Raw genomic sequence first — 13,044 nt, 5'->3', positions numbered from 1 at the left:
CCCTGGGCGTGGGGGAGAGGCCCTCCCTGAGCACGCGCCTGGCCCGGCAGCTCCTGTGCTGCACAACGGGGATGAGCCCTGGGCGGGGACGTGTCGCATTGACCGCAGGGGGAAGGGCCGGCCAGGTTCACGGGCACGAGGAGGGTTAAACCCTGGGGGGGGAGTGGAGGGTCCCTCACTGGACACGCGCCTGCCCGGGATGCTCAGACGGTGCCTGGCCCTGCCGAGAGGCTCGAGGTCCCTTCCCGTCCTACGACTCTGGGGTTCGATGATTTTAACACAATGGAGGATCCCCGAGTCCCAGGCCTGGGAGGTGCCCTCGGGCGGCTCCCCACCCCTGGCACTGGGGGTGTCTGGTGCTACCTGCGGGGCCCATGGCCGGGCTGGGGGCTGTGACGGTCTGAGGAGCAGCCAGCAGAGTCTGGGGGAGTTGTGGGGCTTGGGTGGAAATCTGTGATGCCCAGCAGGGACCTCGGGCCGAGGCTGAACAGGGCGGGTGCTGGAGCAACCAATCCCAGCTGCATGGACAATACGGTGGGGGCTAATTTAGCTCCAACCACTCGAGAGATCTTGGAGTCCCAGTGGGTCGTTCTCTGAAAACATCCCCGCAGTGCAGCAGCCGTCACAAAGGCAAACGGGACGTTAGGAGTCATTAGCAAAGGGACAGAGCGTAAGACAGAGAATATCTCGTTGCCTCTATAAAACCATGGTGCACCCACAGCTTGAATACCGTGTACAGACGTGGTCACCTCATCTCAAAAAAGATCTCTTGGCATTGGAAAGGAGTCAGGAAAGGGCAGCAAAAGTGATCAGGGGTTTGGAACGGGTCCCATCTGAAAAGAGATTAAAAAGTCGGGGACTTTTCTGCTTACAAAAGAGGAGACTAAGGGGGGATAGGATAGAGATCTATAAAATCATGACGGGTGTGGAAAAAGTGAATAAGGAAAAGTTATTGACTTTTTCCCACAATATAAGAACTAGGGGTCACCACATGAAATTAGCAGGCAGCAGGTTTAAAACAAACAAAAGGAAGGTTTTCGTCACTCAGTGCACAGTCAACCCGTGGAACTCCTCGCCAGAGGATGTGATGAAGACCAGGACTTTAACAGGGTTCAGAAAAGAGCTAGCTAGATTCCTGGAAGTTAGGTCCATCAATGGCTGTTCGCCAGGCTGGGCAGGGATGGTGTCCCTAGCCTCTGTTTGTCTGGACATGGGTGACGGGAGGGATCACATGAGGATTCCCTGTTGTGTTCCCTCCCTCTGGGGGATCTGGCACTGGCCGCTGTGGGCAGACAGGACACTGGGCTGGATGGGCCTTTGCTCTGACCCAGCCTGGCCGCTCTGATGTTCTTAAGGGGGTCACTTAACCCTTTGCGATAGGGACGCGGAGGCCGGGTGGGGGTCACAAGGGGGATGACTCTGTTTACAGCTGCGTCTCCAGTGTCTTTGTTTGGAAAGACACTGCAAAATCCCAGGAACTGTGGCTGGGCCAGCCCCGGACAGGCCGTCCCCTGCCCTGTTTACAGCCCGCTCCCCCCAGGGGCACCGATTGCTCATTCTCCCATGTGACAGGCAGGCCGCTGGAAACTCGAGCCCCTCTCCAGCACATGTGACTCTGCCCTAAATTATAAATAGGCAGGGAGAGGGGCAAAGGCAGGAGCCCAGGCTGAGCCGCAGGGAAGGAGCCAGAAGCTTGAGCTCAGAACTTGGTGCAGCTGAAGAAGGCAGGCGGAGCCGGGAGAGTTCCCTGAGGAGCTGCCGACACCGGCGTTGGGATATACCTGGAGAGGCCGCCCAGCGCCATGGATTACCAGCCCAGCATCATCCGAGACCCCAGCCCCATGGAGAACCTGGAGAAGCAGCTGATCTGCCCCATCTGCCTGGAGATGTTCAACAAGCCCGTGGTGATCCTGCCCTGCCAGCACAACCTGTGTCGGAAGTGCGCCAGCGACGTCTTCCAGGTGAGTGCCTGGCCCGTGGCTGGGCCACTTCCTGTGCCTGGCCGCAGGCGGGGGGGAGGCTGCCGTGAGCTCCCGGGGACCGAACCGGAGGCTGCTCGCGGGGTGGCTGAGGGCTGGAAGGGCCAAGCTTCCCTGGGCGCTCCCCTGTCAGGAGCCGGGCAGGGCGGGGTAGACTCCGGGCTTGTGTAACCCAGAGGCCACTGACAAGGAAAGTTCGCTCCAGGCCGCAGCTGGGAGCTGGTGGGTTTTCAGATCATGCCATAGAGTCTCGTGGCTTTAGCCCCGAAGGTCGCAGGTTCAATCCCGCCTGTCGGCTTTCCAAGATTCTGGCTCCAAGTGCTCTAGCTTGTGCCCTTCCAGGCTGTGCTTGTCTGTCAGAGCGGAGGGGGCAGCGTCTCGCTCTGCGTTTATCTAGGACGCTGGTGAAAAAATCCCCGTGACTTCAACGGCCTGGGAATGAGCCGGCTTGGCACCTGGTTCTAGAAAGGACCCATCCCCCTGGTCTCCTCTCTTGGCTGAGCCGGGCTAGGAGCCAGCTGATAAACCCAATGGCTGGGCCCCCTCTCGCTGAGCTGTGCTGCTCACGTCCAGCGTTCCCAGCAATAGAGGAAGGAGGAGAAGACCAGGCAGGAAGGGAGCGATGGGACCCGCTGCAGGGCCGGCTGCAGGCTGTGCCGGCGGGGGTGTAATTGACCGTGGGTTCCTGGCACTTCCCCCATGTGCAGACCCCCTTGACTCCTGGCAATGGGCAGAATGTCGAGGTCCCTGCAGCTCAGATTCCTCCCTGGGAATTTTGCCAAAAAGTCGGCTTCTCCATCCCCCCGTCCCATGTGCTTGGCCACTTCTCATAGGATCACGGAGCCCTGGGGCGGGCGGAGCCCTCAGGAGGCACCGAGTCCAGCCCCCTGCCCAAAGCAGGACCCATCCCAATGAAATCTCCCCATCGCCAAGAATGGAGACGCCAGCCCCTCCCTAGGGAACCCAGCCCAGCGTCCCCCACCCGCCTGGGGAAGTCGCTTTTCCTAATCTCCCCCCTAGACCCCCCCCGACAGTGCAGGGTCAATGCTGCAGGCGCCCGCTGGGCAAGAGGGAAATTCTAACTGGGCGACGTTTCTTGGCTGCCCCAGAAGTGGCGGAGCGGTGGGGCCGTGGGCCCTGGGCCAGGCCCTGGAGGTCTGGTCCCTTCCGAGCCCGTTGTACACTCCCGGAGCCCGCGCGCTCGGAGGCGTTTCTAACCCGTGAACGACGGACGCCTCTCAGCACCCCCATGCCCTGTGCCCAGCTCAGGAGCAGGAGGGGGTGGCTGCGGCAGGGGGCTGCGACTCAGGACTCCTGGCTCCATTCCCAGATCTGCCCCTTGGCCACATTGCCTCAGGGGTTTTGCTTTGCCTCGGGCGCCCAGCTGTGTCCGGGAGACATTTGCCTCCTTCCCGGGGTTTTGTGAGCCATAATTCCTTGCTCACCGGGTGCAAAGCATTATGGGATCTGCGCCCCGCGGGCGATGGGCGGGGCTGGGATGCAGGCTCTGTCCCTGGGGGATGCCGAGGGGCGGGGTTCACACGAGTCCACGTGACTGTCTCGACTGCGCAGTGGTGAGCGTTAGGCGTGGGTGGCGGGTACTGTAGGCAAGGGAAGGCGTCGCCGTCTGCCGCCACCCCACAGCTGCCGGGGAAAGGTGGGGCCACGGCGCAGCAGCCCCAGCCCTCCAGGTGGGCAGGAAGGATGGAGCTGGGGGTGGGCGGGGCTCGGCTCCACAGGGGTGTGGGGAAGGGGCGGGGCTGGGACTTGCCTTCCCCAGCTGGGCCTCCACCCGTCCATAGTTTTGGGCCTGTGGCAGGTGACTGGGGTGACCTTTGCCCTTGTGCTGCTGGCACTCACAGGCGGCGAATCCGTACTGGCAGAGCCGGGGAACCACCCTCTCTGGGGGGCGCTTCCGCTGCCCCTCCTGCCGCCACGAGGTGATCCTGGACCGGCACGGCGTCTACGGGCTGCAGCGGAACCTGCTGGTGGAGAACATCATCGACATCTACAAGCAGGAGTGCTCCAGGTGAGCCCCGCGCCCGCCCGCGCCAGCAGCCAGTTCCCGGGTGCGGACAACAGGCAGGCAGGGGAATAGGAGACAGGGAGTGTTCACACAGCAGCAGGTGCAGATCTGGATTCCGAGGTCTGAAAGGAGTTAACCGATGAATTTCCTGAATCGCTGGCATGGAGGCAGAGACAGGTGCTCTATGGGGCAAATATGGTACCAGGCTTTGAAAAGGGGGGGGCAGGAGAGGTCTGCAGAATCAGCAAATACCATCTCCCAAGTGGAGTTCCGAAGGCGCGATAAGAGCGTTGGCTCTGCTGAGCAGCAGCTGGTCTACACGGTTCCGCTCTCACGTGCCTAGAATCAGTAACATGTCCCATCCCCCTCCCCAGCCTGTTGCAAACGGGGAACTGACCCTGGGCTCATGGGTTAATGGTCACAGTTACCTGCAGTCTCCCGGTGCATGGAGAGCTGGGTTAAAAGCCAGCTCCGGGGTGCACCGGCTCCCAGGGAGTCCACTTTTGCCCCACCTGTAACCATGTGACCACTGACATATTTTATTGGTTGCACGGTTCCTTCGTTCCACACATTTTAACTTCCCGACTGATAAAAACAAACTGTGCCCAGAGCAGCACGGCCGCGGCTTTGAGAGTCACGTTGCAGGGAGGAGGGAGCGAACACAGTAGCTGTTCCCAAGGTTCCCTCTAATCTTTTCCATCCAAGTGCGGATTTTTTCTATCCACGTGTGGAATAAATCTGTTGATGTGCACCAAGGCATGTGCATTTGTGCACCACCAGCGGCATGGCTGTCTGCTCTGACACGGATACGAACCGGCCAAAGGAGCATACATGCAGCCCCTCGTAGCAGCATCAGGCCCACGCCCACAGCCACAGACTGTGGGTTGTTGATACTTAAGAACATAAGCCTGCGATAGTGGGTCAGACCAGCCAGCCTGGTCTCTTGTGGCCAGTTTCACAGCTTCAGGGAGAACAGGGTAATTGTGAAACGATCCACCCATCTGTCCCCCCTGCCTTCTGGCAGCCAGAAATTTAGGGTCATTCAAGTAGGGAGTCACACCCCTGATCCTTTTGGCTACTCGCCACTGATGGCATGAACCTCCATGAACTGATCTTGTCCCTTTTTGAAACCCAGCTGTACTCTCGGCCAGCCCAACATCCCTGGTCAAGGAGTTCCACGGGTTAACTGTGTATAGCACAGGAAAAGTACTCCTTGGTTGTATGAAACCTGCAGCCTGTTCATTTCATCAGGTGGCCCCTGGTTTCCATATTGTGGAAAGGGGTAAATAACACGTCTCTCCTCCAGTTGTCCACATTTGTGATTGTATAGGCCTCTCCCGTACCCACCCCGATCGCTGTAGCACTTCGTACGTAGTCGCAGCAGCCTCGGGTGGCACGTGGCTGGCTCAGGTCTGTTGGTTGGATCGGTAGCTTCCCCGGCTCAGGCCAGGGACTGATGGGCCGTGCAACGTCCTCAGCCCCCCACTTGCGGCTGAGTTCCCATTGGGCTGGGAGCGGCAAATGGAGGGAACGGGAATAGACCCAGAGAAGGAAAGGGACTTGTCCAGCTGCAGAGCTCGTGGTTTATCCCGGGGGGGGACCCTGTTGGGCTGGGGGCCGCTGACCCACAGAACAATCAGTCGGGGGCCACACTCAAGTGAGAAGCAAAATCAAAAGTCACTGACGTGGCCCCTGACAGAGAAGCAGAAAGACCCTCCCCACGTGCCCCTCCCCCCCAGAGCCTGGGGGGCCCAGGCGAGGAGATTTTGTGGTTCCCCTGGGCTCTGGGGTGGGCTAAGAAAGGAGGCGTCCAGTGTGCGGGAGGGGGCTGCTAGGAAAAGGGATTGGGGTGCAGGTCTGGGCGGGAGGGAGGGTGCAGGCGCTTTGGGGGCCGGATCCAGCCCCCAGGCCGTATGTTCCCCACCCTGGTTTTATCCCAAGTCTCACATCATTCCGGGTTTCTCTGCGAACCCCAGCCCTGGGGCAAGGGGAGGAGCGGAGACTTGCCGCTTCCTTTGTCTTTAAAGCAAGTTTTTCACCTTCCTGGTTTTGGAGACAAGTTTAAACATGAGAGCCCCCCCCCCCCCCCAGTGCTCAAAACCCAGACAGGCCAGGGAGGCAGCCTGCGCTGTAGGCGAGGGATTGGAAGCCAGGACCTTTGGCACCTGCCTGATGGGTGATGTGGGGCTGCTCTGGGCTCTCCTCCCTGGAGCTGGCCTGAGCCACTTTGCTGAACTTCTCTTGTAAAGATCTCTCAGCGGCAGCCCCCTGGCGGAGCAGGCTCCTGTCGGTGGTTCCTGGCCAGCCACCGGTGTTTAAATGCCCGGTAGCTTTCTGCAGAAGGCAACAAGGAGCCTGCGGCACCAGAGGCTGTGCCCTAAAGGGAGCGGTGTGGCTCCTGGCATCGTGTGTCTGCAATCAGAGCATCCCGCCTCGTCCCTGGACCGTGGCTCTCGCCATCGGTGGCTCCGTAACCCGGCGGCCTCCTGGCGTCAGTGCTCACAGCTGATGGGGGGAGGGAAAATGAAGCCGGGTCCCCAAGCTGGAAGGGGCAAAGCGGTGTGGTGTCTGGGCAGAGGGACAGTCAGCGGGGGCGCCCTGGCGCGCGGCTCCGGCAGGAGCTGGCTGAGCTGCAGCAAACGCCAGCAGGGAGCTAGGGGAAGGGCTGGCAGGGACCCGGGTACTGGTAAGAAGTTTTAAGTCACGTTTGCTGCTGTGTCTGTAGGGAGAAGGTGACAGAGGAGGGGTCGGGGCCCAGCAAATATGCTGCCCTGGGCCTCCAATTTCCTCCTAGCGGGTGCGTCCGGGGTCCCTCCTGGCGCGAGGCGGAAGAGAGGGGTGTGAGCAGAAACGTATCCGATCGCCATAGAAACAGGCGCCGGGGATAGTCCCTGGGAGCAGTAACCTCCCCCCCGGGACTGGGGCCGTTGGGGCAGGCCTGGCGGGTTTGCGCGCGACGGGCAGATCGGAGCCCCCGGCACATACAAGCACTGGCTCTAAACGTGCCCTCCCTGGGAAGGTAACACCTGGCCCGGCTGGAGTTGATCCAGACTCCACGGTCCAAAGCCAAGGCCAGGCCGGTCTCAATTACCCCGTTAATCCAGATTCACTCCCCGAGCCCCGTGGTGCCCGGAAGTGGGTCTGGCTTTGAAATCAGGACTGCCCCGAAGGCCGGCGCTGGTCTGTCTGCAGACGTCTGGCCCCCGCCTGGGCTCTGCCTCGGGTCATGGCCCGGGGGTGTTTCAGCCCGTATCCACCACGGGCCGCGCTGGCGCCGGCGTCGCTCTGGGCCGTCTGACCCTCTCCGGCGTCTCACTGTCTCCAGCAGGCCCCTGAAGAAGGGAAACCACCCCATGTGCAAGGAGCACGAGGACGAAAAGATCAACATCTACTGCCTGACGTGCGAGGTCCCCACCTGCTCCATGTGCAAGGTCTTCGGCACGCACAAGGACTGCGAAGTCGCCCCCCTCCAGAGCATCTTCCAGGGGCAAAAGGTAGCGGCAGGGTCACCACCCCGCCCCGCCCAGGGCTAACCCTCGGCCTGGACGCCCCGCTGGCCCCTGCGATCCCCCGGCGTGGCGCTGACCTCTCCAGGGGTGGGTGCTCCGGCGTGGCAGCCAGGACGTGCTGAGCCGGCCGTTTCAGGAATAGCTTCCGAGGCAGAGCACCGGGCTATTAATAGGCAGGGGCGGCAGCCGGAACAGTCAGCCTCTGTAGCTAGGGCTGCCGGGGAGCAGGGCCTACGGCTGGGCGCAGACCCGTGAGAGCTGAGCTCTTTCCCTGGCTCTCTTGGGGGGATCCACGGACGGCAGGCCCCAGGGCACCCTCCCCGAATCTGGGAGCCCTAAGCAGACAGGTGTCCATTTCTCACCAGCATCCACCCCTGTGGGTCCCAAAGTCCCACAGCCAAACCTCCTCCCTCACCCGGTGCCCTTCCATGGCCCACCCTTCCCTGCCGCTCAGGATTCCCTCCCAGCACCACCGCCAGGCATCCAGCGCCGTTACCTGCCCACCGCCCACCCACCTGTCCTGGGGGTGCCCGGCAGTGCTCCCCGGAGCTGGGCACTTGGGCGGCCATCCAGGAGAGTTTCCAAGGCTGCCCAGCTGATTAGCAGCGCCCCCCCAGCTGGCTTTGTGTTCCTCCTGGTGGTGCACATTCCCACGTGCCTCGGTGCACATAACATTTATTCCACATCTGAATGGAAAAAAATCGGCACAGGGATGGCACAGAGTAGAGGGAACATTGGTGCCCAGAACAGCCCAGGCTGCCGTCTGGCTCTGTCCCCACCTCTTGGGGACAGTTTTGAGGGTCTTGCTTTGCACGGACCCCTCAGCACCGAGGCTGTGTTCCTCCTCTCTCGTCCCAGCCTGCAGACAGGGCCAAGGCCTTTCCTCTCCTCTGTCTGAAGGAGGATCAGCCTTCCCTGGAGCGGGTTAAACCAGAAATCTGAACCTACTCTGGCCCTCTCTCCCATCTGCCCACCAGCTCCCCTCGCCCCCTGAGACAGCACGGCTAGCCGTCACCCCTCCTGGCAGTGCAAGGGTTAAATCTATTTCTGTCCCTCTCTCCCGCAGATGGAGCTGAGCAACTGCGTCTCCATGCTGGTGGCTGGGAACGACAGAATCCAGACGATCATCAGCCAGCTGGAGGAGACTTGCAAAACCACTGAGGTGAGGAACGGGGAACATGACCGAGCCCTTTGAAATCGGAGTGGCAGAGATGAAATCTGACCCCCCGCCAAGTCCTGGCATGGCCAACGCAGGGGCGGGAGCAGCTTCCCGCTTAGTCCACGGGACTGAGAACCCTGCTGAATTCAGTGGGAGGCTTTTGCAACCTTTGAGCTAACAAAGCCGCTGATCAGCGTAACGGGTCTCGGCTCTCAGCGCACGGAGCAGGGAGCCGGCCTCGCGCGGGTCATTGCCTGGGGTTTGGGGCTGGCTGGAGTAGCACCACCCGGCCCCGGGGAGAGGGGGCTCCTGACGGTCACGGTAACACTTGGAATTCTGCCCCCATTGCCCGTCCCGGCAGGGAAGCAGCGTCACCGCCCCGCCCCGACTGGCTAGTCCTTGCGTAACGGCAGCCCCACGGAGGGCTGTGCTGCCACAGGACACACAGATCATCTCTCCCCCTCACAGGTGTGGGGCAGCCCCAGCGCTGGGGGGAGAAACCCCACGTCCTGGCCTCCAGTGCCCTGCTCTGGGAACCGGGTTTCCATTCCCCCTCTCGCTAGTGCCAGTAGATCTGCACAGGGCCAGCAGCATCGAAGGGACTGGCCAAGTGTTGGGCACCTCCAGCCCGGGCTGTGCCCCGAGGGAGGGTGCGATCGGAGCTCTCCAGGATCGGGGCTCTGGGTTTTGCATCGCTGGGCGGCTGCGGTGCCTCTGGGGGGGACGGGGAGGGAGCTGCCCCCTGCGCTGGGAGATGCTCACGCCCTTGGCCGGCCGGCAGGACAACAGCCGGCGGGTGAAGCAGGAGTTGTGCGAGAAGATTAACGCCCTGGTGGCCACCCTGGAGGAGAAGAAGAGCGAGTTGCTGCAGAAGGTCACCAAGGAGCAGGAAGACAAGAGCAGCTTTGTGCAGGCCCTGATCCAGCAGTACCGAGAGCAGCTGGACGAGTCCACCCGGCTGGTGCAGACGGCCTTCCAGTCCCTGGAGGAGACCGGAGGGGCCGCTTTTCTCATGGTGAGCGGCCAGTGGAGGGAGGGAGCCTGGATCTAGCAGTGTGGGGCCCCACGAGTCAGCTTCAGCCTCCCATCCCCCCACATCCCTCCCCCCACCTTGGCCCCCCGTTGGCCTCACCAAGGACCCTGCCTCTGTGTGTCGTGGGGCGGGCCAGGCAGACCTGGGCTTGTCAACAGCGAGAGGGAATAACTTGGGGGGGGCGGCAGCTTGCTATTCACCCCCACACACAGCCCCCCCCATCCCGGGACGGCTGCTTTGCTCCCAGGCCGGCTCACCGGGGTCTCCCCTCTCTGCTCTCTCCACAGAACTCCAAGCAGCTCCTGACCACGTAAGTCCCCGGGGTTGCAGTTTGAATCGGGGCGTTGGGGCCGCGGTCTCAGACTCTGCCGCGATGCTGAACCCCACGTAGGGAATGGCCCCAGAAATGCTGGGGGGAGTGGGCAGTAGGAGCCCAGTTCCACTTTCATGCTTAAATACGAGGATCCTTTAAAAAGAATCCAGGAGCCTGGCAGATCCTTGGACTACTGAGCGCCTGCTGGGCCGGCCTGACTCGGGCACTCAGACCCCACGTGAGGACCGGCAGTGACTCTGGAGTCACCACCGGGGTGGCTCGTGCGCATTCCCCGGGACGTAGACGGGCTCTAGGGAGGCTCTGGGAACCGGGCTTCGTTTAAGCTGAGCTCGCTGACCGGGCGCGAAAGGCCACCTGGACACTCACTTCACTGCAGCTTGATCCGCTTCCCAACTGGAGCCGCTGAACCCAAAGACGCCGCGTTGTCAGGGCGTCCGCACGGTGCCACTGAGGCGGGTTCACACCGTCAGTGTCGGGAAACAGGCGACCGGTCTCCTGGAGCCGAGTCCTGGGGCCGGTGGAGTCTGGATGGGGAGGGGCTGCAGGGAACCGCAGGAACCGCGACGGGCCAGGGCTTGGTGCTGCTCAGCCAGTGACCAGTCAAGCCGGAGGTCCCCTCGGGACGCCCGGGGGTAGGAAACGGACCCTTTGCCTTTCTCCCCCAGAATAGTGGAAGCGTCGAAGGGCAGCCATTTGGGGAAGATCGAGCCGGGCTTTGAGAACATGGATTGCTTCTCCCTCGACCTGGAGCACATAGCAGAAGCCCTGAGAGCCATCGACTTTGGAACAGGTAGAATAACGCCATGCCCTTCCCCGGCCCCTTCCCCTCCAGCACCCGGAAACACTTTCCAAGCGCTAGGGAGTGAAGCCTCACAACCCCCAGGGAAACTGAGGCGCCGCGAGTGGGCGTGGCTTGCCTCAGACCACACAGCAAGTCAGAGCCAGGGATAAGAAACCAGATTTCTCATTTTCCAGCGCTGTGCTTTACCACTAGACATCACTGCCTCTCTCTGACAGAGGGGACTGCTGTCACGCTACAGCACTAAGGCTTTCAGCTCGTTCCAGTTAGTTAGCTGGGGAGATTTGAGGACCGTTGTTCATTTGGGACTTGATCCAACAAGACCCACTCAAGTCAGTATATTCCTAGCATCAATGGACACCGCGCTGGGCCCATGGTTTATAGCAACTGGGAATGGCCAGTCTTAGCGCCATGCCCATTTTACAGTCAGGAAAACTGAGGCTCAGAGAGGCAAAGTGATGCCCCCTAGGCTAGATCATAAGCTATTAGTAAAACGGGGCATCCCCCCCAGAGTGCTGGCTCCCTCGCGTGTGTACCCAGCCCTGGATCGACCTTTCTCTCCTGGCCCTTCAGTGCCCAGACACTATTTTGCAGAGAGGGGAGGATGCCTTTCCTAAGTGGCGCTGGGTTGAAAAGCCAGGTCTGAGGTTGGGGCTTTGCCTTGTTCAGTCAGTTACTTTGGCCGGCAGGTGAGGAAGAGGAGGAGCTAAATGAGGAGGAAGAAGAAACAGAAGAGGAGGAGTCTCAAGAAAGGAGAGGGGATGGTAAGGGGGAAACGCAGCAGATTTGTGATGGGCAGGGGCCCTGGAAATCCATGTGCCACTGGACTGCAGCTGGGGAACCGAAGTTCAGCGTTTCATCCTAGTCACGGAAAGCCACCGATTTTTACTGGGGGGAGGTGTTTAAAATCAGAGAATTTTTGTGATCCCATAAAACCAGGCACCAGCGGAGGGAAGGGAGGCTAAGGCAGCCACAAGGGGTGGGGTGGGCTGGGCTCTTCGGCTGCCTAAGGGATAAGGCACCAGCCTCCAAAGCCTGGGGCTGCAGGTTTGAGCACAACTGTAACCTCCCTGCCTGTTCTCTCTCTGACAGCCTGGCTGGGCTGGTATTTCGGAGCCAGGCTGCCTGGCCACCGTGGCTCACCCTCCGGCTGCATGTGGCTCTGCCAGCAATATTGGGCAGGCATCCAGGAGCACGTGGTTAGGGGCGATCTCCAGGAACAAGGGTTCAAACAAAGGCAGCGCGATTCTATTTCACTCCCCCAGGGCGGGGGAGAGGGAGGAAGCCGCAAAGTGTTTAAGGGGGCCCAGGCCTCCATGCCCAGGGAGGAATTTCCCCTTGGTCCAAATCCCCCAATCTCCTTCTCCCTCCGCATCACAGACTTTCCTCTCCCCCCTCTTGCAGCACCTCAGTAGCAGAGCAGAAGCGATCCCCGAGCTGGAGCAAAGTCCCCACGTTCGGCAGGGATGAGTGACTGGGGGAAGGGGGGGAAACGCACTGACTTCGCGGGAGCTGCGGGAGAAGCGGGCTGGGGTCCCAGCTGAAGACGCTCAGGCCCGCCAGGCCGGCCGACGGCATTGCTAACTCAGGATGAAAACTTGACCGAAGCGCACACACGCTCACTTTTATACACGGGTGCCGCCTAGACTATTTCCTACGTTTTATATCGCTCTCTTATTTTGTATATAATCGGAACGGGTCTTTGACTTTTGTGTATTTTGTAAAGACGCCTCTTTTGCTTCCCAGCTCGCCGTGCACGGAAGATGTTGACTCTGGGAATGAAAGTTCCTTTGCGACCTGTAGGGATTACGCGGAGGGCAGGGCCTGACCTTGACAGACATGCGTAACTTTAGTAGCAAGACAGGGTTTGGGGGACGGGAAAGAGGCAGCTGAAGAGTACGTTCTGCCCAGTCCTAGCGTCCAAGAAGTGTATTGAGTTGATGTTGCACGTTGTCACAATAAAGTAGATTTGGTCCTATCCGTGGCTTGTTGTGGGAAGTTCTTGTGCCGTGGCAGAGTGACTGTGAGGCACAGCATGCGTTGACTCCCCCCGAATGAATTTTGCTCTTTAATGCAAGCTGAGTCAATCGGCCACCATTTGCAGAAGGAAAATGGCCGATTGACTCAAGACACAGGATCAGCGTTCTCTGGAACGCCCAGGAGCAAGTCACATGCCGCCCAGCTGATCAGCAGAGCACCCACGGC

At 60.7% G+C, this 13,044-nt stretch overlaps 1 protein-coding gene across 2 annotated transcripts; it reads left to right on the top strand.

Annotated features, from left to right (window-relative positions):
* The first annotated feature begins 1,642 nt into the window (after nucleotides 1-1,642).
* Nucleotides 1,643-12,817, top strand: TRIM63 (tripartite motif containing 63). Of its 2 annotated transcripts, none has more exons than XM_025183240.3 (9): nucleotides 1,643-1,961; nucleotides 3,842-4,008; nucleotides 7,334-7,499; nucleotides 8,581-8,676; nucleotides 9,455-9,688; nucleotides 9,994-10,016; nucleotides 10,706-10,830; nucleotides 11,529-11,603; nucleotides 12,244-12,817. In XM_025183240.3, the coding sequence occupies exons 1-9, from the start codon at nucleotides 1,803-1,805 to the stop codon at nucleotides 12,252-12,254; spliced, it is 1,056 nt and encodes a 351-aa protein (XP_025039025.1). In that variant the 5' UTR covers nucleotides 1,643-1,802; the 3' UTR covers nucleotides 12,255-12,817. The 2 variants fall into 2 exon arrangements, with proteins under 2 accessions (XP_025039025.1, XP_006120443.1); XM_006120381.5 differs by having other exon boundaries at nucleotides 7,331-7,499.
* The last annotated feature ends 227 nt before the right edge of the window (nucleotides 12,818-13,044 follow it).

This window comes from Pelodiscus sinensis, chromosome 26 (assembly GCF_052426305.1).
Source record: "Pelodiscus sinensis isolate ZL-2025 chromosome 26, ASM5242630v1, whole genome shotgun sequence".
Taxonomy (NCBI): domain Eukaryota; kingdom Metazoa; phylum Chordata; order Testudines; family Trionychidae; genus Pelodiscus; species Pelodiscus sinensis.
The sequence above is the reverse complement of the archived record's forward strand: the minus strand, read 5'-3'. Positions and strand labels throughout refer to the sequence as shown.

Excerpts from the sequence above, each read along its gene's own strand:
- TRIM63 (XM_006120381.5), top strand. The coding sequence starts at position 1,803 with ATGGATTACCAGCCCAGCATCATCCGAGACCCCAGCCCCATGGAGAAC. Across the intron at positions 9,689-9,993 it reads GAGGGGCCGCTTTTCTCATG|AACTCCAAGCAGCTCCTGAC; the intron begins GTGAGCGGCCAG and ends CTCTCTCCACAG. Across the intron at positions 10,017-10,705 it reads TCCAAGCAGCTCCTGACCAC|AATAGTGGAAGCGTCGAAGG; the intron begins GTAAGTCCCCGG and ends TTTCTCCCCCAG.